General features: G+C 40.8%; 1 protein-coding gene and 1 pseudogene across 1 annotated transcript in view; both read left to right on the top strand.

Annotated features, from left to right (window-relative positions):
- The window catches only part of LOC102948739 (cationic amino acid transporter 3-like), a 58,586-nt gene extending 42,414 nt beyond the window's left edge, over positions 1–16,172 (top strand). The window contains 5 exon segments of the mRNA XM_042991867.1: positions 13,464–13,542; positions 14,160–14,600; positions 14,602–15,272; positions 15,275–16,084; positions 16,087–16,172. Of these exon segments, the coding sequence (XP_042847801.1) occupies positions 14,347–14,600; positions 14,602–15,272; positions 15,275–16,084; positions 16,087–16,157 (1,806 nt within the window). The 5' untranslated portion in view covers positions 13,464–13,542; positions 14,160–14,346 and the 3' untranslated portion in view covers positions 16,158–16,172.
- The window catches only part of LOC122240310, a 152,453-nt pseudogene continuing 143,425 nt past the window's right edge, over positions 15,053–24,080 (top strand).

Raw genomic sequence — 24,080 nt, 5'->3', positions numbered from 1 at the left:
ATCTGTAGCAAATATTGTACTGGATCTGTCTAGTTGGGAAAACTGGATTTACTGGCTTAAGGTGTGGTAGAGTTTATTTTGTGTTTTTGGTGGGGGCATGAAAGGACTGTCTAAAAGAGACTCTATTTATTGGATCATACCCCAAGCTGAAGATGTAGCTTGAACTGATGTTTTCTTGTCAAACAGTTATCCACAATGCCAAGATGGGCTAATTCCCCACTCTTGCATGTGGCGTTATCAGGCTGACCCACACTGCACAGAAGATAATCCTTGTTCTCACCACACTGGAAAATGATGTCTTTACTACTCTTACCTTCCATCAATTATGAGTTCATCTGAGATCTTGACATGTCCTTGCCTTGACTATTGACTTCTAATTTAGAAATATCCTTCTTGTTTCATAGTTTATGTATCTTTATTTTATTGGCTGATGGGGATGTATTCATGAAATACCTTAAATGTTAAATTCCCAGAGAGGAATTATCTATTTATCATCATTGTCTTGCACTGTGTATAACTGAGTGTATGATGATTTGGGGGTAATTGTGGTGGTGTTGATAATTTAGGGGGAATAAAAATGTTGCTTTTGCTTGAGTTCTTTTGCACAAAGAATCAGTGTGGAGCCTGAGTTTTGTAATTTGGAATTTGCCTTTGTATTCATTTATACTTAGTTGAAATCTGATCTTTAATAGATTGAATCCAGTCTTTCTTAATTAGAAATATGTGGGGTTTTTTTGTTTCTACTTGAGGGACCATCCAATTTCTCATTTTTTACCCAACCCAAAGTACACCAAACCCATCTGTCTAGTTATTTATAGACAGCACAGGAAAATGGTAGCAAATACAGAAAATTCTTTTCTCTGGGAGCTTAAGATATAAGATCATTTCATGGTCCCATCCTCCTAAACCAAGTGAAATACTAGTCTATCTTCATTCAGTCAATTGACCATTCCTCCTTTCTGCAAGCTAGCCTTAAATGTAGTTATTGGATTTTGAGTATCCTGTCATGTTCCTTACTGCTAAAGCATTAAGTGACTTATTTTCCAAATAAAGGAAAGCATGTAAGTAACAACACACCTCATTGTCCACCGTTCAGTTGTCACATATCAAGGGGATAACACTGGAGCAAATCATAAATGTCACTTTACCTCAGTAAACTCAGGTTACTTACTTTGTACTTTCACTTTCTTGTGGTAATAGAGATCTCCAAACTGGGCAGTAAATGGTGGGGTACTTCCTTGGTTGTGATGAGTTACCTCTTTATACCTCAGGCTTCAGGTGGGGAAGGAAAGACAAGCTGAGTATCATCAGGCAGAAGCTCTTCTCCTCTGCTCCACCTCATAACCTACTATTCCTGCCATCTCCCTAACTGGGTGTCCACCAAGGCAAAATTCTAGGTCAGCGAGTTATTCCACTGGGTATTAATGAGGGGAGAGCAGGAGACAAGGAAAGCATACTGGAAATATCAGTTATGTATCTGCAGATGTGACCAGACAAATTAGCAGAAGGAGGGTCATGTTGGACAGAGTTGGGATAGAGTAAGTTCTATTCAAGAAAGGGCAATCTGTGTGAGGGCTGATGTTAATGTCCTGTGTATGGAAAGACTTGTCTTATTCATGCAGGAGCCACAGAAAAGTTAATAGTAAGACTAAGTGGTAGAAGAACAGTGAAAAGAAAGCCTTGGAAATATAATATTAGAAGTTTATATTTAATAGAGGGCAGGAAACAACAGGTCTGGCTGTGAGTGTGTGGGGGTGTGGGGGTGTCTTTTTAAGAGTTGACAAAAAGTGTCATTTTCCAGAAGGAGGGTAGAGAGTACTCACACTTCAGTTATCTGGTATAGTGTAGTGGTTGTGAAGAATGTGATTTAGGCTTTATCCTGCTTCAAGGGCAGCTTGAGTGTCTACTGAGTGAATCTGAGTGAGAGATGAGAGGATCTCATTGTTTAGAGTTACCCATTTTATGGACCAGAATGGTGGACCAGGGAGTTTGGCAGGAGGCTGGCCCTTGATATGCTATATTTGCAATGCGTAGAAACACACTAAATAGAGGTCTAGAATGGACAAGGTGCAAAATGTCAAAGTGATTTCATGTCACCTCAATTGAACAGAAGGCTAGTTTGGTGATCCCAAAATATCAGTAACCAATGATTCAGCTGCAATTTCTTAGACTTGTTCCAAATTTGTATGTAGTTTCCCTGAATAAAGTCAGGCTCCTTAAAGGCTGCTCTGTCAATCCTCTTCTTCTGAACATATTTGGGGTTTGCTTCCTTAGAAACTACAACAGAAAAACAATCCTCTATCTTCTCTGTTGATCATCCTATACTAATAGTATGTTTATAATACCCATATTCTTTTGCCAAGTCCATATTTCTTAATAAGTTTTAAAAATAATGATGAGGGCCAAAAAATGGATAAAGAAGTCTGTAATGACACCTGATTTCCACTGGTTTTGTGCTTATTTCCATGGGTGATTAATAAATTTTTGTTTTCAGTTTTTTAATGTTTTTTTACTTATTTTTGAGAGGGAGAGAGAGATAGAGAATGAACGGTGGAGGGACAGAGAGACGGGGGTGGGGGGACACAGAATCCAAAGCAGACTCCAGACTCTGAGCTATCAGCACAGATCCCAACGCAGGGCTTGAACCCACGAACCTTGAGATCAAGACCTGAGCCAGAATTGGATGCTTAACCAACCGAGCCACCTAGGCGCCTGGATGATTAATAAATATTAACAACTCTATAGATGCCGTGAGCTCAGGGCTGATCACAGACATGGTTCACAATGGGGAACACTAATGCCCAGGAAGGTGCCTTATATTTGGCATCTAGGGGTCTACTATACTATATTTTACTAGAAGCCAAGCAAAAAGGGATGAGCTAAAGCTCTGGGCAGGAATTACACTTAGCTGTAAAATCATATCTGGGAACTATTGGAATGGCTACGGGGATGCTTTGGAATCTTTCTTGGCATCTAAAAGGATAGTGTGGAGACACTTTGGCCCTAGATTAGGTTTGGAGTTTAGCATGACATTGTTCAGATAGAGCTTTGAGGTTTAATGACCCCAGTACTTCTAGCTCTGGCCCATCAGTATGTATTTGGGAGGAAAGGGAAAACATCAGCAGGTTTCTTAGGCACAAAGATAAGAACTAGCTCAAATATTCCTTAAATAGCCACACCCTAGAGTCTTGACTCTTTGTGGAGATAGGGTGCTGCAGTAGAGAAACAAGGTCTTTGAAGTAACAAAGAACCAAGTTCAAATTCCAGCTCTTCTTTGGACTGGTTATATGAGCTTGGGACAATTGTCTAGCCACTCAGTCTGTAAAGTGGAATAATAATACTTATTTCATTGGGTTGTTATGGAGGTTAAATGAAATAACATCTATGCATCATTTGCAGCTCAACAACTTCTGGCTCACTTTCACCACTCTCTCCATGTATCCCTAAATCTTACACATTTACCTGGTACCCCTATTTGCCTGATACCATTGTTCTCTGCCTCCAGCCTCTGCAGATGTTTCCCAGCACCTCTAGGGTTCATAACTGTGCTAACATGAGCCAAGGTTGTGGTTTCTTTCCAAACATTTTTGCTTGGTGACAATTTTGACTGTAAATCAAAGACAAGGGAATTCTGTCTTCCTGCCCAATCCTCTGATCTAAAGTTCCTGTTTGGGGGCTAGATCATTCTGGATGGGGTTTTGTTCCAACCAAGTGATGGCAAGCTTGTTTATAAAGGGCAAGAGAGTAAGGTAAGAGAGTAAGAGAGGGTAAGAGAGTCCATAACCTTTACTATTGTGATATTCTTATTTTTCTCCTCCCATTTTTGTTTGACAATTATCAACCCTACAGAAAGTTGTAAGAATAATATAATTAACACCCATTATCTTTCACCAAGATTGACCAGTTGTTAATATTTTGCCACATTTGCTTATTTTCTCCAATGTTTGTATGTGTGCACATGTGCATGTATACATGATATATGATCCATATCCAAAGTTTACAACTTGTCCAATTTTTTTATAGTAAAATGTTTTTATCTAATCCAGCTGCAGTCCCAGGTTCTGCATTGCGTTTCATTGTCATGCCTCTTTATTCTCCTTTAAATTGCAACAGTTCCTCATACTGTCATTCCTGACATGGACAATTTTGATATTCAGCAGGAATATTGTATAAGAACATTGTTAATAACAATGAGTGCCATGTAGGCAGGGAAATGTCTTTTTCCTCCATATTGTGTTGGTACCATCAAACATTAGGACAGGTATTTAAAGGGTGTTTAACTATTTTTGAATGATCAAATAAATGAATGACCTAAAATTTTCACTGTCACTTAGATCTATTATTTTTATACTTGAGGAGAGGAGGAAGAGCAGCCTTCTCCTATATCTGAGTCCCATTTTTATTATACATGTTTGAAGGCTTAAAGGTAACCCAGTACATCTGTAATGATCCAACAGAGAAGGGAAATGAGATTGGGACTGTGGCATAGGCAAACTGTGGAGTCTCTTTACCCTGGGGGCGGGTAGTGATCATAATGAGTTGAGAGTGGATGATGAATAAGGTGGTTGTCAGCTGAAAAGAAACATAGCACACAGGACCTAGGAGTACATAGCCTGTTTCCTTGATGAGAGAAATTAGTTATTACATTTCTACAATATACTTCCCTCTATACTATACTTCTTACTTCCCCTGCCCCCATTTGAATCATAAGAATGTCATAGTGAAAATTGATTCCAGTCTCTCCTCCTTTCCCAGCATGGACAATCCCATAATTCTCTCCTTCTCTACCATCAATCTCCCCATTACCAACACACAAGTTTATATTTTCTAACATTTATAAATGGTGCTTTGGCAGCCATTCTCTCCAGATTATTTGTTGTTGAGAAGCTGTATACCTATTTGGACTTCTCATTGGGATATAGAAGCTTTCATCCTTGTGGCCCAGAGCTAGTGAGGTCATGGGAGGTACTCTTTGCTTCTCTGAAATGTGGTTTCAGGTTTCTCTTTGGGGCCTTCTCTCTCTCCACAAATGCATCTCAGACTTTTTTGACAGTCCTTCCTGAGGCATCTTGGGCTTTGGACTGGATCCATCTATTTAATTTTGCAAGGCTTGTGAGTATCTGATGCATATGGTTCCTGCTCCCCTTTCTGAGTCTCGCTACCCCTGTCTTTGAAGTCCTAATTTCACCAGATTCCAGATCCACAATAATGGTGGGAATAACCTGAAATAGTGAATGATACTAACATAAATTTTGTTTGATTTTTAAGTGATGGGGTCCTGCCTAGAGATAATCCAGAAAGCAGAAAGTGAACAGCTTCAGTGAAAGCAATCCATCATGTTACTGCCCCATGGGTGGCCATATGGCATGTCTGCTTTGGTGTCTAAGAGGGAAGCAGAGGCAAGAACACATCTTGTTCAGCCCTCAATGTGTTACCAGAAACAACAAAGATCTGTTGAGAACTCCACAAAACTTCCCTCCACGTCTTGTCTTCAAACTCTGGAGGAGGTTTTTCCTTGGTTTTAAAACGCAATACTTAGCTCACAGAACATGAAAATCAGTAGGCAGCATGTGACACTATCAGTTCCCATCACGCCCAGAGTAACAGCCAAAGTCCTCACAGTGACTCTCAGACCCTATATGAAGGATCTGACTTCCTGCTCTCTCTCTGACCTCATCCCCTACTGCTTCCCCCTCACTTAACTCTGTCCTGGCCCCACAGGCCTCCTTGTTATTTCTCAAAAATAGCCACTTAGTACCACCTTATACCCATTAGGATGGCTACTAGCCCAAAGGATAACGAGTGCTGGGGAAGATGTGGAAAAATTGGGACACTTGTGCATTACTGGTGAGAATGTAAAATAGAACAGTCGCTGTGGAAAACAGTATTGTGATTTCTCAAAAAATTACCTATACAATTACCATATGATCCAGCATTCCCCACTTCTGGGTATATATCCCAAGGAATTGAAAGCAGGGACTCAAAAAGATATTTGTACACCCGTATTCATAACAGCCTTATTCTCAATAGTTAAAGGTGACACAAATCACATGCCCACCAGTGGATGGATAGATAAACAAGATGTAGGATATACACACAATGGAATCTTATTCAGCCTGAAGAGGAAGGACATTCTGACATGAGCTACAACATGAAGATATTGTGCTAAATGAAATAACCCGGTCACAAAAGAGCAATATTATATAATTCTACTCATAGGAGGTACCTGTAGTAGTCAAATTAATAGAGACAGAAAGTAGAATGTTGGTTGCCAGGGGCTGTGGGGAGGGAAGAATGGGGAGTTTAATGGGTACAGAGTTTCAGCTAAGGAAGATGAACAAGTTCTGGAGATGGATGGTGGTGATGGTTGCACAACAGTGTGAAGGTGAGGCTCTCTTGGATCCCCATTTTATAATGACAACACCCACTCTGAGCACATCATAACCTTTTCTTGCTTCCCTTTTCTCTGCAACACTGATTGCAAATATAACACAATATATATTCATATTACTTATCTATTTATTGTTTGCTTCCTACTGCAGGAATGTAAGCAACTTGAGGTGAAGGATGTTTGTGTTTTAAGGAGGATGAGAGAATTTACATACTTTGGGATCAGAAATAAGCTGTGCTTAGATACAGAGGGATTGATATAATCTCTGGAGATGTTGAATTTAAAGTCCACTTCTCTGAAACTTTGAGAACTTGAAAATAATTATTTAACAGTCTCAGTATCCTTCCTCACAGGTCTTCATCAAACTTGTAACAAAATAGCAGGTATCCAAAATATCTTTGTATGTATTTGGGAGAAGCCACAAGGCCAACTTCCTGATTGGCAGGAGTGTTAACACCCAACCATGGGAAAGAACCAGTGGAACTTACTGCACTGGAAAAATGTTTTGAAAAGGAAAGGTACAGAGTGAGGGCAGTACTCTTCTAGAGACAGAGGAATAAGCACAGTGACCCTCCAGGACAAAGGAAAGTGGGTGGGGCTGGCTGGAAAAGCAAGAGGGCCTTAATTTAGTGGGTGAATATTAGATTTGATGGGAGTTTTTCTGGGATGGAACTTTGTTTTGGAATTTGGAAGGAGTTCAGAGACCAAGAAAGGCAGGGAGGACTGAGTAAATGGGGAGCTAGGGGCATTATGGAATTCAAAGAAGCTGGCTTTATTTTTTCTGGCCTCTCTCTGCATTTCTCTAAGAATCTTTCCTGAGATAACACCTCCTTTGGGAGAGACTGTTTCCTAGTGAAATCGACATTCACAGACCCAAGACCCTCATTAGGAAATATCTGAAGGAAACACTGTTGGAATAGATGATGCATGATCTGGTCTCCTGTTTCTACCTGGGACTGGCTCTTTCTCTCTTTCCAATGGAAAATAAAATCCTACTTCTAGGAATCTCAAGATATAGTAGTCAATCAATCAATCAATAAATTCATTTTATCTGTCAAATTCCTCTTTTAGTTGCTTGGTACAATTATGAGTAGATCCTTGTCCTGGGTAGTGAGAGTTGAAGGTGGATCCTGGTGCTGCTCTCTGGCAGTTTTTAGACTATAAAGAAATTTAAGTGTCACACTCAGGACACCAGCAGGTAGAAATGGAAAATTAGTTTTAACTGAGCATCATGATTGGCTGTAAGTGCTGATGGGAGGGGCAGAAGGTTGGAGACGGGTATCAGTCAGGATGGCTTAAGAAAGGCTTCCTAGACACAAGGGGTAAAGTTGTAGATTAATGTTGAAAAGAGCTAGAGCATCAAGACTGGACAGAAAGGAGTGAGGAAGACATCCCTGGAAGGGAGGGTACTTACTCAGGTGAGGGCTCATCTCAGGAAGGGTAAGTCAGGATATAAGAAGCTGAGTTAGGAAAGAGGTGGTAGACCTGAGGGTAGGGGGAGAATTAGGGGGCGGTCTCTGACAGCTTAGTCAGAGAGTCTGAACTGAATATAAACTATTGAAATAATCATAGATTATTGCACGGAGAGAGGGCATTTCTGAACATGATGTTTGAAGACGATGTTTCTCTGTGTTATTATAAGCTGTATTTGTGGTAGTCTTTCTCATGATTCCCAATCATAGGTTTGCTTTCTCTTCTATAGGTTTGCTTGTTCATTTGTTTGTTCTGTCTGCTTTTATTGGAGTCATAAAACATGATTATCTACTCCCAGATATTTTGTTCTCTGGGTTGCTTCTCTAGTATCTTCATACTTGATCTGTAGCCTCCTGTCCCTCTTTAGTAAATATGGAAAAAGCACAAGGACCACTCTGCACAACACATTTGAAGGGAAAAAAAATTATCAAAAGCATTACCCATCTACACCCCTGCCATGCAGATGGTCCTCCTCTGGGATTCCTACTCATGATCCATGGATGGACTTCAGAAGAGTGTAGGACATTTTTTTGAGGTGACCAACCTCAGAGGGGCCTGTGATTCAATAAATGTCAATAACTACTGTTGTGTCTTTGTTGGGAGGTTGGTGGCTGGAGACAGGTCCCCAGAGAGAGAAACGTGGTACAAGCATCCTTAGTGACCAATAAGGAGCCTCCAGAAACAATTGAAGGAGCTGAAGGAGAAAGAGGAATCGGGAAAAGGGAAAAGTGTTTGGAGAGAATTGGTAGGAGGGGTGCCGGATACCCTTTATTCTCCACCCTCTTTCTAGCAGGCATTTCTTCTCTGTATTCTCCATGTTCTGATGATTATAGGATCCAGTTGCCCTTCATTTTAAATCTATTGAGTGCCCACCATTTTCAGGCTCTGAACCAGGTCCTCTCACAACATCACCTCATGCAATTCTTTTGTTCAACCTGAAGTGCACAGAGTGGAGTCAACCCCTCCCTCAGTCATGGACTCTTAGCACCATCGCCCCCTGTCAGGCACTGTATCAATGCATTTTATTTTCCCCTTTCATCCTGATCTCTAATCTCATTTCCTCTCTTCACTGGTGACACATGCTTTAGTGTATTCAATGAATGCTCCTCCAATCCATGCTCTATACATTTATTTAGATACATTCATCCACGCAATGAATTCAGAGTGGTGATTATGTGTCAGGCTCAGTTGTAAGTGCAGAGAATACAGCCAGGAGCAAAATAATAATAATAAAAAGTTCCTGCTTTCATGGAGCTTATATTCTTTTGCAGTGAGATAATCATGAACAAATAAGTAGGTAAAATTTATAGTATGTTAAATAGGGATAAGTGATGGGGGGGGGTAAGGTACATTGTGAAGTTTTTTATGTGGTGATTAAGGAAGGCATTGCTACACAGTTTTGTGCTATTTCATGAAATGCCATTAAGGAAGCAACCATGTGGATATCTGGGCCAGAAGTGGTACAGTTATAGGAGACAACTAGTGCAAAGGCCCTAAGGTGAGGGCTTGCCTGGTATGTTAGGAAACCAGAATTCTTAGGAGGCCAGTAGCGTGAGGAAAATGGGAAGAGAGAGAGAAACAGAGGCTGAGAAGTAGCTGGGTCAGTGACAAATACTCTAGGACTTTGTAGGCCATTGTAAGTACAGACTTTGGCTCCCACTCTGAATAAAAAGGGAAACCAATGAAAGCTTTTGAGCAGAGAAATAATGTGACATTTTTAATATGTATATATATGTATCCTTGACAAATATACACATTTTTTGGCTGTTCTTTAAATTTACATAAGTGATATTGTGCTATACACTTCATCCTGCTTTTGCTTTTGCTTCCTAACACTCTTTTTGAGATATACCCATGTTGCTGTATGTAAATCTACTGTATGATTTCTGACTGCTGTGTAGTATTTCATTGTGCACACACAGCACATTTTACTTATGTATCCCTCTAGTAACAGATGCTGGCATAGCTTCCAACTCCCTGCTACCACAAACAGTCCTGCATTGAACGTGTTCATATTGGCTTCCTTATAGACTCAGGAGAGAGGTTCCTTTGGGTGTTACCTTGTAGAGGGATTGTGTGTGGGTGGTGGGGGGGGGGTGTACATTCTTACTTCCGCTAAGATTGTGCTTCAGGATGGTGGCCCAGTTACACTCCCACCAGGAGTACATGATAGTTTGTATCTTCTCATGGAATTCTCATTTTGATCCAGTAAGGGAAGTGAAGTAAGGGTTCTTGTGGATGAGGAAATCTGGGTTTAGAGGGATTAAGCAGAAGAGATTATATAGTCAAGCAGAAGAAACAAGGCTCAAATCCAAAGATTTGACATAATTGTTAATTGCTCTTACCTCTATAGTACTCAGCCCTGCCTCTCCCAGAAATGAGATGCGGCATCTGTAAGCAAGGATGATATTATTATTATTATTATTATTATTATTATTATTATTTTCAACTCCTTCATTTTTTGATGCCTGGTATAACTCAGTAAGCCTAGATCCCCCACGTGTTTAGCACCAGCATGTATGAGTGTGTCTAATTAGAGTCCTTTGAGGTTCAAGGCAAAATATATAGAATAAAACATTTATTTTTTTCCTTTTATTTATACTGTTTTCATATATATAAGTTTAAATTTTAAATCTTAAGTCTTTCCACATCTCCTTTGTGGTTTCTCTATTCCAAATCATTCTTTTTTTAAATATAATTTCTTATCATATTGGTTTCCATACAACACCCAGTGCTCATCCCAACAGATGTTCTCCTTAATGCCCATCACCCACTTTCCCCTCTCCCCCACCCCCCATCAACCCTCAGTTTGTTCTCAGTATTTAAGAGTCACTTATGGTTTGCCTCCTTCCCTCTCTGTAACTTTTTTCCCCCTTCTCCTCCCCCATGATCTTCTGTTAAATTTCTCAGGATCCACATATGAGTGAAAACATATGGTATCTGTCTTTCTCTGCCTGACTTATTTCACTTAGCATAATACTATCCAGTTCCAGCCACATTAATACAAATGGCCATATTTCAGTCTTTCTCATTGCCAAGTAGTATTCCATTGTATATATAAACCACATCTTCTTTATCCATTCGTCAGCTACTCGACACATCTCCAAAGGCAGGCAAATTAAAAGCAAACATGAACTATTGGGACCTCATCGAGATAAAAAGCTTCTGCTCTGCAAAAGAATAAAACTTGTAATTGTCTCATGACAGCTAGCTCACAGGCTTGAGTTGTAGTGGGTGATTTTGAGGCTATATATCTATAAAGACTAATTGATTTTCAAAGTTTGGAAGCTTTGGGTCAGATTTCCATATTAAACATTAGGTAGATTATATTAAGTACATGTTGTTTGCTAGGCACTGAGGTAAGTACTTTGCAGGCATCATTTCACTTACTCCTCACAATTACCCTATGAGGAATTTACTTTCATTTTTACTTGACTGTTGTGGAAACTAAGTCCCCAGGAGGTGAACTACTTTGTCCAAAGTCATCTGGTATAAGTTGAGTTGCGATTTGAACCTGAACAGTCTACCTGCAGAGCCTTAACTCCTAACTACCAAACTGTGCTGACTTCCTGTAAAGGAAACTTGTAGAATCTCTTCCCTTTGAAATTGAGGACAATTTCTTTTCATTTTGGGGTGATTTAGAGCAGTCATGGGAACTACAGGGCTAATTGGACAAGAATCTCCAGAGACAGGATATGAAATTTGAAGATGTCACCAGGTACCTTCATTATGCCTCCCTCTGTCCCCCAAAGTGAGAACCTTTGCCTAAGGACGTGCTACCTAGATTATAGGGCCTGAGCATGATGTCTTCAAAAAAGTAGGGCATTGGTGGTTGGTTGCCTGTAACCCAAGGCAGCCCGGTAGCTTTAAACAAGTGTCCTCAAAGGCAAACTATTCTTTATCACCTATGTGTGGCTTATACCTGCCGTGAACAATGTGAAGATTAGGGTTTTATCACAGGTAGATTTTGCTTCACACTTTTCATTTTGATTGACTTCTACAAGGAAGGTAATACCATTTATATCTTTACCTGAGCCAGGTGCATAAAGGTTGCTTGGCTACCAAGTATGTATCTCAAACTCAAGTAGATAGGAATTCTGGGTTATTTGCTCTTTCAGGCTTCTCTTCTCAGTTTGTACGTTTGTTCAACAAATATTTATTGAGCCAACTCACAGTCTATTGGAGGAGACAGGCGCTGAACTGGAATTCTGACACATCAGAATAAATGGAATATGGGGGGAAACCCAGGTGCTATGAAAGCACACCAGAAGGGCAGCATAAGGGTCAGGGGAGACTTCTGGGGAAGCAACTTCTGAGCTGGGAACTGAAAGAGAATTGGGGGTTAGTATGTGAAGTGCTAATAGGGCATTAGAGGCAAGGGAACGGGGTGGATATGGGATTTTGCAGCTGGAATAGGAAGTGAGAAGGGCAAGAGGCTGGAGGAATAAGTAAGGGTCAGACGATGTAGGAAGGAAAGACTATGAAGGAAGGAAGCGCAGTGGGGAAGCACTGAAGGGTTTGAAGCTTGGACATGAGTGGGGACACATCAATCACATTCATAGTGTAGAAAGTTCCTTGAGTTAATTGACCTTCCTTATCTGTCTCAGGTGTTTGTTGGTAAATCATAACATTGGAACTGGTGAATGGCACATAAAGAGTCTAGATAGATTTGTAGAAAGAAGGTCTGACCCATAATCCAAGGGGTCCTCTTGATCATCTATAGAGATTTTTTTTAAGTTTGACCTGGTCTTTCTCTCTTTTGAAACCTCTGACAACATTTCCTAAAATTCTCTCAAAACTAAAACCTGAGGGGCGCCTGGCTAGCTCAGTCATTTCAGCGTCCAACTCTTTATTTCAGTTCAGGTCATAATCCCAGGACTGCATTGGGCACCAGTCTGAACATGGAACCTGCTTAAGATTCTCTCTGTCTGCCCCTTTCCCCTGATCCTGCTCTCTCTCTCTTAAAAATAAAAATAAAAAAATAAATAAAAATAAAGAAAACACAAAGCCTAAGTAGGGAGGAGAGTGGGGGCTCCATCACTTTGTTTTCTCTGTTTTCCACTAGTTATTTCTAGGACATTCCTCTGAATTGTTCAACTAAAACCTTGTTCTGCTTTAGGAGGGGGACATTTGAATAGCAGCTGGGGGAGGGGAGGAGGAAACACATGCAGGATTTGTTCATTAAGAAAATATAATTGATATATTCAGATTATACTTTAAGCCAGTTAAAAATAACTCCTTGTGGAACTTAATAGGGAGTTACAAGCTCACAGAACAGGGCAGATTCTGCTGCAGGATGCCAGCAGCTGACATCACAGATGGTTCAAGGTGTTTATAGAGCACAGTGTGGTCAGTGAGGAGACTTTCTGCAGAAGTGAGCTCACCTTCTTGCCTGGAACCCAGAGAGGGAAGAGACAGAAGGAATTGTTTTGGTTGTGAGCTACTGAGCTAGGTGAATTACTTTTTTTCTCTCTACCTATCACACTCTCATAATAACTGTGAACATAACTGTAGTGAATTTTTGTCTGGTTGCTTTGGGTGAGTTTCATTGAATGTCAGAATTCACAAAATGGCCTTTCTGGTTCTTCTCCCTTCTTAGTAATGGACACTTGGTTGGCTGCTTCACCCATTTCTCCAGTGTTTCCTCACCAGACAGTCTGTAGCTCTCCTTTTTGCAGGTAGTTATAAAGGCCCTACCCCTTTTTCCCTTTTCTCTTTTCACTGTACCGTGGTGGCCAGGTGGGTAAAGGAAGGGTTGGGCTGTACATTCTTTGTCATCAATACAGCTAAATGGTAATGCAGAATGAGGATAAAGGGGGCCAAAGTGACATGTGACCTTGGAATCTGATTTGGGGGCTAAGGGTTTTAAGACCATGGGACCAATATTTATATTTATACTCATGATATTTCAAAAATGGTTCTGTAATTGCAATAAGACCCTCCATTCTGTGAATAAATGTGTCATAACTCATGCCTAAGCACCACGCAAACATCTTGTATGTGAATTATTGTGCAATAAATTCATGCCCTGATGTGTTTTACAGCTTAATTAGTACATGAAGTTACATTAAGTTGACAAACCAAAATGGAATTATGCCATGTATTATGTAAAATAAGAGAATGTTGGGAGATATTTGGCAGTTTTTCTGGGTGGAAAGCAGGGTTGATTTTTCTATGATGTCCTTTTGTGTCAGTTTCTCTGATATTCAGGCTGTATCAGGTGACATGCGACTTCTGAACTTTGGTTTGTTAGTTGAACACCATTCTTCAGTAAATATTGTTTACCGTGTCTTAGGCATTATGGAGGGATAGCGCATAGCAGAAGAAATATGAAGCAGCATCACTGAAGTCTGAGCAACCAGCTGCAACATCCCCAACCCAACCCAGCTTACCTCAGTGTCACGGAACCTGATCTGAGACTTACGGCTCCCTGCTCTCATCACAGCTCTCAGATCCTAGAATCTACTCCAATTCCAGCTAGAATGTTGTGTCAAGCACTTTGCAGATTTGGTCAAAAGCTGGTACGCAGATGTACACTGGAACAACCTGTGGCTGAGACTGCCAGAAGCCTGACCACTCTGGATATAGTGGCCCTGGGTATGGACTATACAATGAATATAATTGTGTATATCCTGCCTGGTGAAGTGGCTAGAGATAAAGCAGGACCATCCATTGTGATCTGCTTCTTGGTGGCTGGCCTAACTTCAGTGTTGACTGGGCTGACCTATGCAGAGATTAGTTCCACATTCTGGCTCTTCATATCTCTACAGCTATGTCACTGTAGGTGAACTCGGGGCTTTCATCACTGTCTGGAACCTCCTCCTCATAAATACTGTCTATGTAAGCATTGTGACCCAAGCCTGGATCTTAGTTTTTGACAATGTTTTTGGAAACCAGATATTTCAGATGCTGCATGACAGCATCTCACTAAATGTTTCCCGTGTTTTTGCAGATGTTCTAGTCTTCTTTGTTGTGTTCCTTGTGTTGTTATTCATAGGATTTCTGACTTGGAAGATTAGGCAGCTTCCTGTTGTTACCAAACTGTTCACATTGATGAAAATTATTGTTCTCATTTTTGTCATCATTGCTGGCTTCATTAAGGGGGACCTGCACAACTGGCAGCTCACAGAAGAGGACTACATAAAGGCTGGACTCAATGACACCTCTGGCTTGGGCCCCCGGGGGTCTGGAGGATTTATGCCTTTTGGCTTCCAGGGGATTCTCCGTGGAGCAGCTACCTGTCTCTATACATTTGTGGGTTTCACTTTTATTATTACCAGAGTTGAAGAAGCCAAGAATCCCCAACATTCCATCCCCAGGGGCATTGTGATTTCACTGTTCATCTGTCTTTTGGTGTATTTTGGTGTCTTTTCAGCACTTACACTCATGGTGCCTTACTACCAGCTTCACGTGGGAGCATCTTGCCTGAGGCATTTCTCCATATTGGCTGGGCCCCTGCCTACTATGTTGTAGCTTTTGGATTCCTCTGTCTTTCTATCAACTCCTTTGACTTTATATTCCCCATACAACTGGTGATACATATGATGACACAGGATGGCCTCCTATTCCCTGTCCTTGCCAGGATCCAAACTGGCACAAACATCCCCATCGTGGCCACTGTGATCTTTGGCATTATTGCACTAGTCATAGTATTCTTCTTTGGACTCACTGATCTTCTGGGCTTCATGTCACTTGGGTGCCTGCTAGCTTTCTCTCTGCTGGTTTTTGGTGATCTCATTGTCAGGTATCAGCCTGAGATGCATAATGGGGGAAATGAAGCAGAGGTGCAGGATGGGAATAGAGAAGTTGCAGCAGAGAAGCTGACTCTACAGGGATTACTTTTTCCAGGCAGCTCCATCCCCACTCCACTCTCTGGCCAGGTTGTCTATATTTGCTCCTCACTGCTTGTTCTGCTGATCATTCTTCTTTGCCTGGTGCTGGCCCAGTGGCCAGTTCTGCTTTCTGGAGACCCAGTGTGGATTTCAGTGGTTGTGGTGCTCCTGGTGCTCATCACTGGGCTCACTGGGGTCATCTGGAGACAGCCTCAGAGCTCCACTCCCCTTTACTTTAAGGTCCCTGGTCTGCCTTTCCTCTCAGTACTGAGCATCTTCATGAATGTTTACCTTATGATGCAGATGACAGCTGGCACCTGGGCTATACTTGGTGTCTGGATGCTGATTGGGTTTGCTATCTACTTCAGCTATGGAATCCAGCACCGCCTGGTCAATTAACCTTACTTAAGACCAAAACTGTGGACCTTGAACTCAGCAGTGCCAGTACATATTTGGTTTGACATCATCACACCCTAATGCAGTCTTCCTGGTCTTCCTGTACTGGGCTTCCTGTACAATAATGGAACATACTCTTGAGTGCATGGAAAGCTAGGCCTCCCACAGAATGTTAGTGGAGGAACACTAATAGGACTTTGTATTTATTACATAGTGAAGGATTTGTCTTTGCTTTTTCTCCTTTTTTAAATTTTGTCTACTTTTTAATTGTGTCTGTAGCTGCTTACTGGATTTTAAAAAGTTCTTATTAAAAGAGCTAGAAAATTGGTGCCCGGGTTGCTCAGGCAGTTGAGTGTCTGACTCTTGATATAAACTCAGGTCATGATCTCATGGTTCAAGTCCCACGTTAGGTTCTTCACTGACAGCACAGAGTCTGCTTAGGATTCTCTTTCTCTCCCTCTCTCTCTGCCCCTCCCCTGCTTGTGTTCTCTCTCTCTCTCTCAAAATAAAAACTAAAACACATTTTAAAAAGGAGCAGTTACCATATGTTTTCACTCTTATGTGGATCCTAAGAAACTTAACAGAAGACCATGGGAGAGGGGAAGGGAAAAAAAGTTAGAGAGGGAGGGAGCTAAACCATAAAAGACTCTTAAAAACTGAAAACAATCTGAGGGTTGATGGGGGGTGGGAGGGAGGGGATGGTGGGTGATGGATATTGAGGAGGGCACCTGTTGGGGTGAGCACTGGGTGTTGTATGGAAACCAATTTGACAATAAGTTTCATATGAAAAAATAATAATAATAAATAAATAAAAAGGAGCTAGAAAAAATTTGTTTTCTTTCTGTTAATACCCAATAGTGGAAATACTGGATCATATGATAGTTCTATTTTTAACTTCTTGAGGAACTTCTATAGTAATTTCCATAGCGGGTGCACCAATTTACATTCCCACCCACTAAGCATAAGAGTTCCTTTTTCTCTACATTCTCACCAGTACTTGTGATTTCTTGTCTTTTTTATTTTAGCCATTATGATAGATGTAAAGTGATACCTCATTATAGGTCTAATTTACATTTCCCTGGTGATTAGTGATGCTGAGCATCTTTTCATGTGTCTGTTGCCCATCTGGTATGTCTCCTTTGGAGAAACATTTATACAGGTCCACTGCCCATTTTGTAGTGGTTTATACTTCTTTTGGTGTTGAGTTATACAAGGTGTTTATTTTGTCCATTAACCCCTTATTAGGTATATCATTTGCAATATCTTCCCCCATTAGGTTGTTCGCCTTTTTGTTTGGTTGATGGTTTCCTTTGCTGTACAAAAGTTTTTATTTACATGAATTCAAAAAGATATATGCACTCCTATCTTTATTGTAGCATTATTTAAAATAGCCAGGATATGGAAGCAACCCAAGTGTCCACTGATGATGAATGATGAAGAAGATGTGGTGTGGGTATGTGTGTGTGCGTGCGTGTGTGTGTGTGTAATATAATCAACAATAAAAAAGAATGAAATCTTGCCATTTGTAACATGGATGGACCTTGTTGTTATAATATTAAGTGGAATAAGTTACAGAAACACAAATATCAAATTATTTCACTCATATGTGTACTTAAGAAATAGAATAAACAAACATACATAGAAAGAGACAAATGAAAAAAACACCTCAGGTTCTGTTTTATTTTTTTATTTTTGAGAGAGAGAGAGTGCAAGTGCCGGTGAGGAAGAGAGAGAATATTTTCTTTTAATGTTAATTTGTTTTTGAGAGAAAGAGAGAGAAAGACAGAAAGAACATGAGTGGGAGAGGGGAAAAGAGAGGGAGAGAGAATCTCAAGCAGGCTCCACACTCAGCACGGAGCCCAACACAGGTCTTGATCCCACAATGCTGGGATCATGGCCTGAGCCTAAATCAAGAGTTGGACGCTCAACCTACTGAGCTACCCAGGTGCACCAACCATCACAGACTTGTAAATACAAGGAACAAACTGGTGGTTGCCAAAGGGGAGATGGGTGGTGGGTAGGTGAAATAGATGAAGAGAATTAAGAACGCATTCATCTTCATGAGGCTGGAGATATGTATAGAATTGTTGAATCATTGTATTGTACATCTGAGAAAAATATAACAATGCTCTATGTTAATTATACTTCAATAAAAAATAAAACAAACTGGAAAAAGACCAAGAAAATTATGAAATATGATCACTGCCTTTAAGGAGCTTATATTCTAATATAAGGGGTAAAGCATAGCTGTAACACAAAGTAGAAAATATTGTCATGAGTAATAGCAAAAAAATGTGTCCTGGGAATTCAAAGTGGATGATGATCATTTGTGGTTGACACAATGGTGAGAGTTGATTGGTGAAATCAGAGAAGACTTTGTAGAGGAATGTCATTTGAGTTGGCTCTCTCCAAGCACAAGTAAGGTTTTCTACATATGGGCGACATATGACATATAGAGATTCTAGGCAGAGAGAGCAGCACTGGGAAGAGCACAGGAAAATGAAGCAGTGTTCAGAATACACTGAGCAGGCTATGTAGCTTGACCCTTGGCTGTGTGAGGGTGGATTGGAAACAGAGATTTCCTCTGACCACAAAGCACTTTGGCTTTGAACCCACTGCCCATGCTGAAAATCCCTGGGGTTGGTTTTTCTACTTAGCCATATCTACGTTCTTGGTCCTAAAGTCTTCTCTATTATTGTCTGCTTTGGTCCAACTCAGAAAGTGCACAGCTGAGAACCAGGTGTTCTGCATTCTGGTCGGTAATATTTCCACCACTAACTAGCAATGTGATCTTGAGCAAGCCACTCCTTTCCTTCAATGTTCTGCTTATTTATCTGTAACACAGGAAGTCATGACTGATCATTTCTAAAGTTCCATTTACTTAAACAATTCTAGGATTTCCTCTGGTTCTTCTTTCCTGTTGTTCTCTACACTAGGTCTCTCTACTGCATGCGATCTGAACACACATCCTGACCACATTTCACTACAATCCATTGTTAGAGCTATAGAGGTCCAATAAATAATCCCCTTTTCCCCCTCCTATGTTTGGAACCAATTGATAATCAAGACATAGACACAGATAATTAAACCATCAGCTTTAGATCTGCAAGCTAATTGGCATGCTAGCCCTGCATCACTCACACAGACTGACATACTCCTCATCATAAGTAGTGCTGAGCAACCCCTGCCTCCCAACACAGAAGAGCACTTATATTAGATTTTCTTGTGTATGAGCAAGTTGGGAAGCATGTGTCCTATGGGCAAGTTGGTTCTGCACAAAAAAATGAAAACCAATAACATAATGAAAGGGGCTGAGCTGAGCATGCACACTGCTACCTCTTTAACTCACTGATCAAAGTCACAGTGAAAGACTGCGTGGAGACAGGCCAAGAATATTACTCTGTTCAATAGTGCTCAAACTTTAGCAGGTGTCACCTCACCTGAAAACACAGATTGTTGGGCCCGGCTCCCAGTGTTTGGAATTCCGCAGGTCTTGGTGGGCCCTAGAACTTGTATTTCTAACAAGTTCCTAGGTGATGCTGATGCTGCTGGTCCAAAGCTCCCTCTGAAACCCCTCCAAATGTAAAGATGAAGTGAGGGAACTAAAGGCACACTTTGAACACTTACCTTCATTTAATGAAACATTTACATTAATATACCATCATGAATCCTTTCACAGTGGGAAATTCATAATCATTTCACAATGTATATGTATATCAAATTATCCCAATTTACACATTAAGTATCTTATAATTTTATATGTTAATTAAACCTCAATAAAGCTGAAATAAAAAATAAAATACCACAGATATTGTGTGTCTTTACTTTCTTTATTTTGTTTCTGAGATTATAGATCTTTAGTAAGGAGTGTTTCTTATCACTTCCCTAAGCATCCAGCTGGAGGCCAGGAACATAAGGAGCATTTAATAATTCATGTTAGATTGAATGGAGCCTTACACATTTCTTGGTACAGAAAATTCTCCTTCCTTCCAGGCTAGCATGTGCTACTCCTTTAAAACTATCTTCTTGGAGATTTCCTTAACAAACAGCATTTTTCTCCAGTGCTAGATCTAGATCCGTATCTAGCATCTAGAGCTGTACTCAGGCACTTGTAGTTTTGGTTTTCTGCTGCTATGCCTGAGTTCTGGTGATTGTCCTGTCTGTTCCATCACAGTAGAGTCTTGCTCAGGGCAAGGAGTAGGTCCTCCCCTCCTCTAGACCAAACAGTAAGAGCAGTGTTGTTCATTCAAAAAGCAACAAGTACAATACAGCCCTGGGAAAGGAGAATTCCTGGCATGAACCTGCCCTGGTCATGCTCCATTTATTCCCATGCGACGTGGGGAGGGGATGGAAACAGTGAAACTGTTAAAAGGCCCGACCTGCTCTACCTGATTCCAAGGAATACCTGAAGAAGAGACTGGCTGCAGCATGGGCATAACGGGCATCCTTGTTGAAGCAGTCAGAGTTCTAAGGTTGGCATAAAAGGGCCTGCGGTTTTCTATTGTATTTGTGTATGGGGCCTGCCCTGGGAGGGATAGCTTGGAAACTACTTTCCTACTTGCAGAATTTCTCATGTTCCCTACAGGGAGTAAGTGACCCCAGGGAAGTGTTCAGGACTACTAACATACTTACCAACTCGTTTAGATGCATTTTTGAGAAGCTAGTGCAAAAACCTTGTGAGAGCATTAAGATTCTTTGGGGAGAGAATTTACACTGTAAATGAAGAGACAGATGGACTTGAATAGGAGAAATTAGTAACTAGATAGGGATTGAGGCATCATTACTTTGGAAAGGAAGATATAAGTAGCAACTGAGAAAGAGGTGTTAGTCAAGAGACACTTCCTTGGGGAACGGTGTCTATGGAACAGTTTGAGTAATAAAAGAGGGACAGGTGAATTGGAAAAGAAATGGGACAGTAATTCTAAGCTACATAGACCTTTAAGACTCATGAAAGAATGAGACTGTTGTGGGCCTATGGAACAATTTGGGTAATAAAAGAGGGATAAGTAAATTGGAAAAGAAAAGGTCCATGTAATTCTACGCTGCATGGACCTTTGAGAGTCATAAAAGATGAGACTGTCATGAGGGATGTGTGTTTTCACATTTGAAGGAAATTTATGAGCCAGGTTTGTATTGTGTATTGTGCCATGGAGTGAGAATCTTGAATCAGGAAGGAACGAGATATGATTCTCATTGCCATCTGGAGGATAGAGAGAAGGATGTGGACAGATAGACTCTTCCTTGGAGACAGTTGTCACACCTGCTACTCTCATCTATATCCTTGCTCTTCAAAGTGTGGTCCATGGACCAGTAATGTGGGTGTCACCTCAGGGTTTGTAGAAATGGAGAATCTCAGGCCCCAACCCAGACATACTGAACCAGAATTTTCATTCTTAACAGGCTCCCAAGTGATTTGTATGCTCTTTCATGTGTGAGAAGCACTGGCCTTTAGGTGATTGATGATGGGTGTCTGGCCTCATATAAGCATTGTGAAAGGTCTGAAAACGTTGGAATTGGGAGCCTAGGCTGGGGAAATTGAATTTGGTAAAGATAGAGAAGTGTGGGCCCTGGCTGCCCTCCGGACCCCAGGCCTCCCACACCAATCACTGGGCCAGAGTTTGGCACTCTGACCACTTTGGGAAAGTGCGCATGCTGGAGTCTGCCTGGTCCTCAGGGGCTCCCCCTGGGGAAAGCATTGGGTGGGTCAGGACAAATGTGAATTCTGTTACCCCTACATCTTATGATGACCTGAAAGGGACTGGGGAAGACATATTACTCATTCTCCACCTCAGGGTTGTACTGGCCATTAAGAAAATGAGTGATAATGTGATGATACTAACTGAGGATACCATGGAGGTTGGGGAATTGGAATAGGAGTTCTTTATCTTTCCTGGAAATTAGGATACTGTCATATTTCAAAACTTTAATTAGAAAACAGATGACTGAATAAGGTTTTATATTTTTGTATGGACCAAATTAATGCTTTTAAAGGAATATTTTGATAAATTTTAATGGGTTAATAACAAAATATATGAGACCTAAAATTCCAGACACCTGGACTGATAGGCAATGGAATCATGTTACCAGGTGGGCATTTTAGAATTGTCTTCAGCTATTGAGGTTTTATGTACCTAGTCCCCAATCATAATGGGTCATAAAGAGAGGCTAATCCTGAAGGAAAACAGATTGAGATTGAACATAAGGAAGAATTTTCTTAAATTAGTGGGTGACCAGGGGAGATGAAAGGGTGCAGCCTCTCTGGCTATGTGCAAGGCTCTCTCACATGTCTTTTCAATGCCTCAGATGGGCTCCTGCCCAGAAACAGGGAAATGTACAAAATGAAATCTCAAAATCATTATTATCCCTAGAATTCTCCAGTCAGTTCCAGAAGTGAAAGGCTGGGATGTATGTGTGATTGATGTAAGGTGGTGAGGCATTGGGTTGATGAGTGACAGAAGGAAAAACACAATCTTATTAGAGAATTGAAATCTACTAATTTTTTTTTATTTTTGAAATTTACATCCAAATTAGTTAGTATATAGTGCAATGATTTCAGAAGTAAGATTCCTTAGTTCCCCTTACCCATTTAGCCCATGCCCCCCTCCCACAACCCCTCTAGTAACCCTCAGTTTGTTCTCCATATTTATGAGTCTCTTCTGTTTTGTCCCGCTCCCTGTTTTTATATTCTTTTTGCTTCCCTTCCCTTATGTTCATCTGTTTTGTCTCTTAAAGTCCTCATATGAGTGAATTCACATGATTTTTGTCTTTCTCTGAATGACTAATTTCACTTAGCAAAATACCCTCCAGTTCCATCTATGTAGTGGCAAATGGCAAGACTTCATTCTTTTTGATTGCCGAGTAATACTCCATTGTATATATATACCACATCTTCTTTAGCTATTCATCCATTGATGGACATTTGGGCTCTTTCCATACTTTGGCTATTGTTGATAGTGCTGCTATCAACATGGGGGTGCATGTGTCCCTTCAAAACAGCACACCTGTATCCCATGGATAAATGCCTAGTAGTGCAATTTCTGGGTCATAGGGTAGTTCTATTTTTAGTTTTTGGAGGAACCTCCATACTGTTTTCCAGAGTGGCTGAACCAGCTTGCATGCCCACCAACAATGCAAAAGAGATCCTCTTTCTCCGTGTCGTCACCAACATCTGTTGTTGCCTGAGTTGTTAGCCATTCTGACAGGTTTGAGGTGGTATCTCATTGTGGTTTTGAGTTGTATTTCCCTGGTGATGAGCGATGTTGAGCATTTTCTCATGTGTTGGTTGGCCATCTGGATGTCTTCCTTGGAGAAGTGTCTATTCATCTCTTTTGCTCATTTCTTCACTGGATTATTTGGTGTTTGGGTGTTGAGTTTGATAAGTTCTTTATAGATTTTGGAAACTAACCCTTTATCTGATATGTCATTTGCAAATATCTTCTCCCATTCTGTGAGTTGCCTTTTAGTTTTGCTGATTGTTTTCTTCGCTGTGCCGAAGGTTTTTATTTTGATGAGATCCCAGTAGTTCACTTTTGCTTTTGTTTCTCTTGCCTCCAGAGATGTATTGAGTAAGAATTTGCTGCGGCAAGATCAAAGAGGTTTTTGCCTGCTTTCTCCTTGAGGATTTTAATGGCTTCCTGTCTTACATTGAGGTCTTTCATCCATTTTGAGTTTATTTTTGTGTGTGGTGTAAGAAAGTGGTCCAAGTTCATTCTTCTGCATGTCTCTGTCCAGTTTTCCCAGCGCCACTTGCTGAAGAGACTGCCTTTATTCCATTGGGTATTCTTTTCTGCTTTGTCAAAGATTAGTTGGCCATATGTTTGTGGGTCCCTTTCTGGGTTCTCTATTCTGTTCCATTGATCTGAGTGTCTGTTCTTGTGCCAGTACCATACTGTCTTGATGATTACAGCTTTGTAGTATAGCTTGAAGTCTGGGATTGTGATGCCTCCTGCTTTGGTTTGCTTTTTCAAGATTTCTTTGGCTATTCAGGG

This window comes from Panthera tigris, chromosome B4 (genome assembly GCF_018350195.1).
Source record: "Panthera tigris isolate Pti1 chromosome B4, P.tigris_Pti1_mat1.1, whole genome shotgun sequence".
NCBI lineage: Eukaryota > Metazoa > Chordata > Mammalia > Carnivora > Felidae > Panthera > Panthera tigris.
The sequence above is the reverse complement of the archived record's forward strand: the minus strand, read 5'-3'. Positions and strand labels throughout refer to the sequence as shown.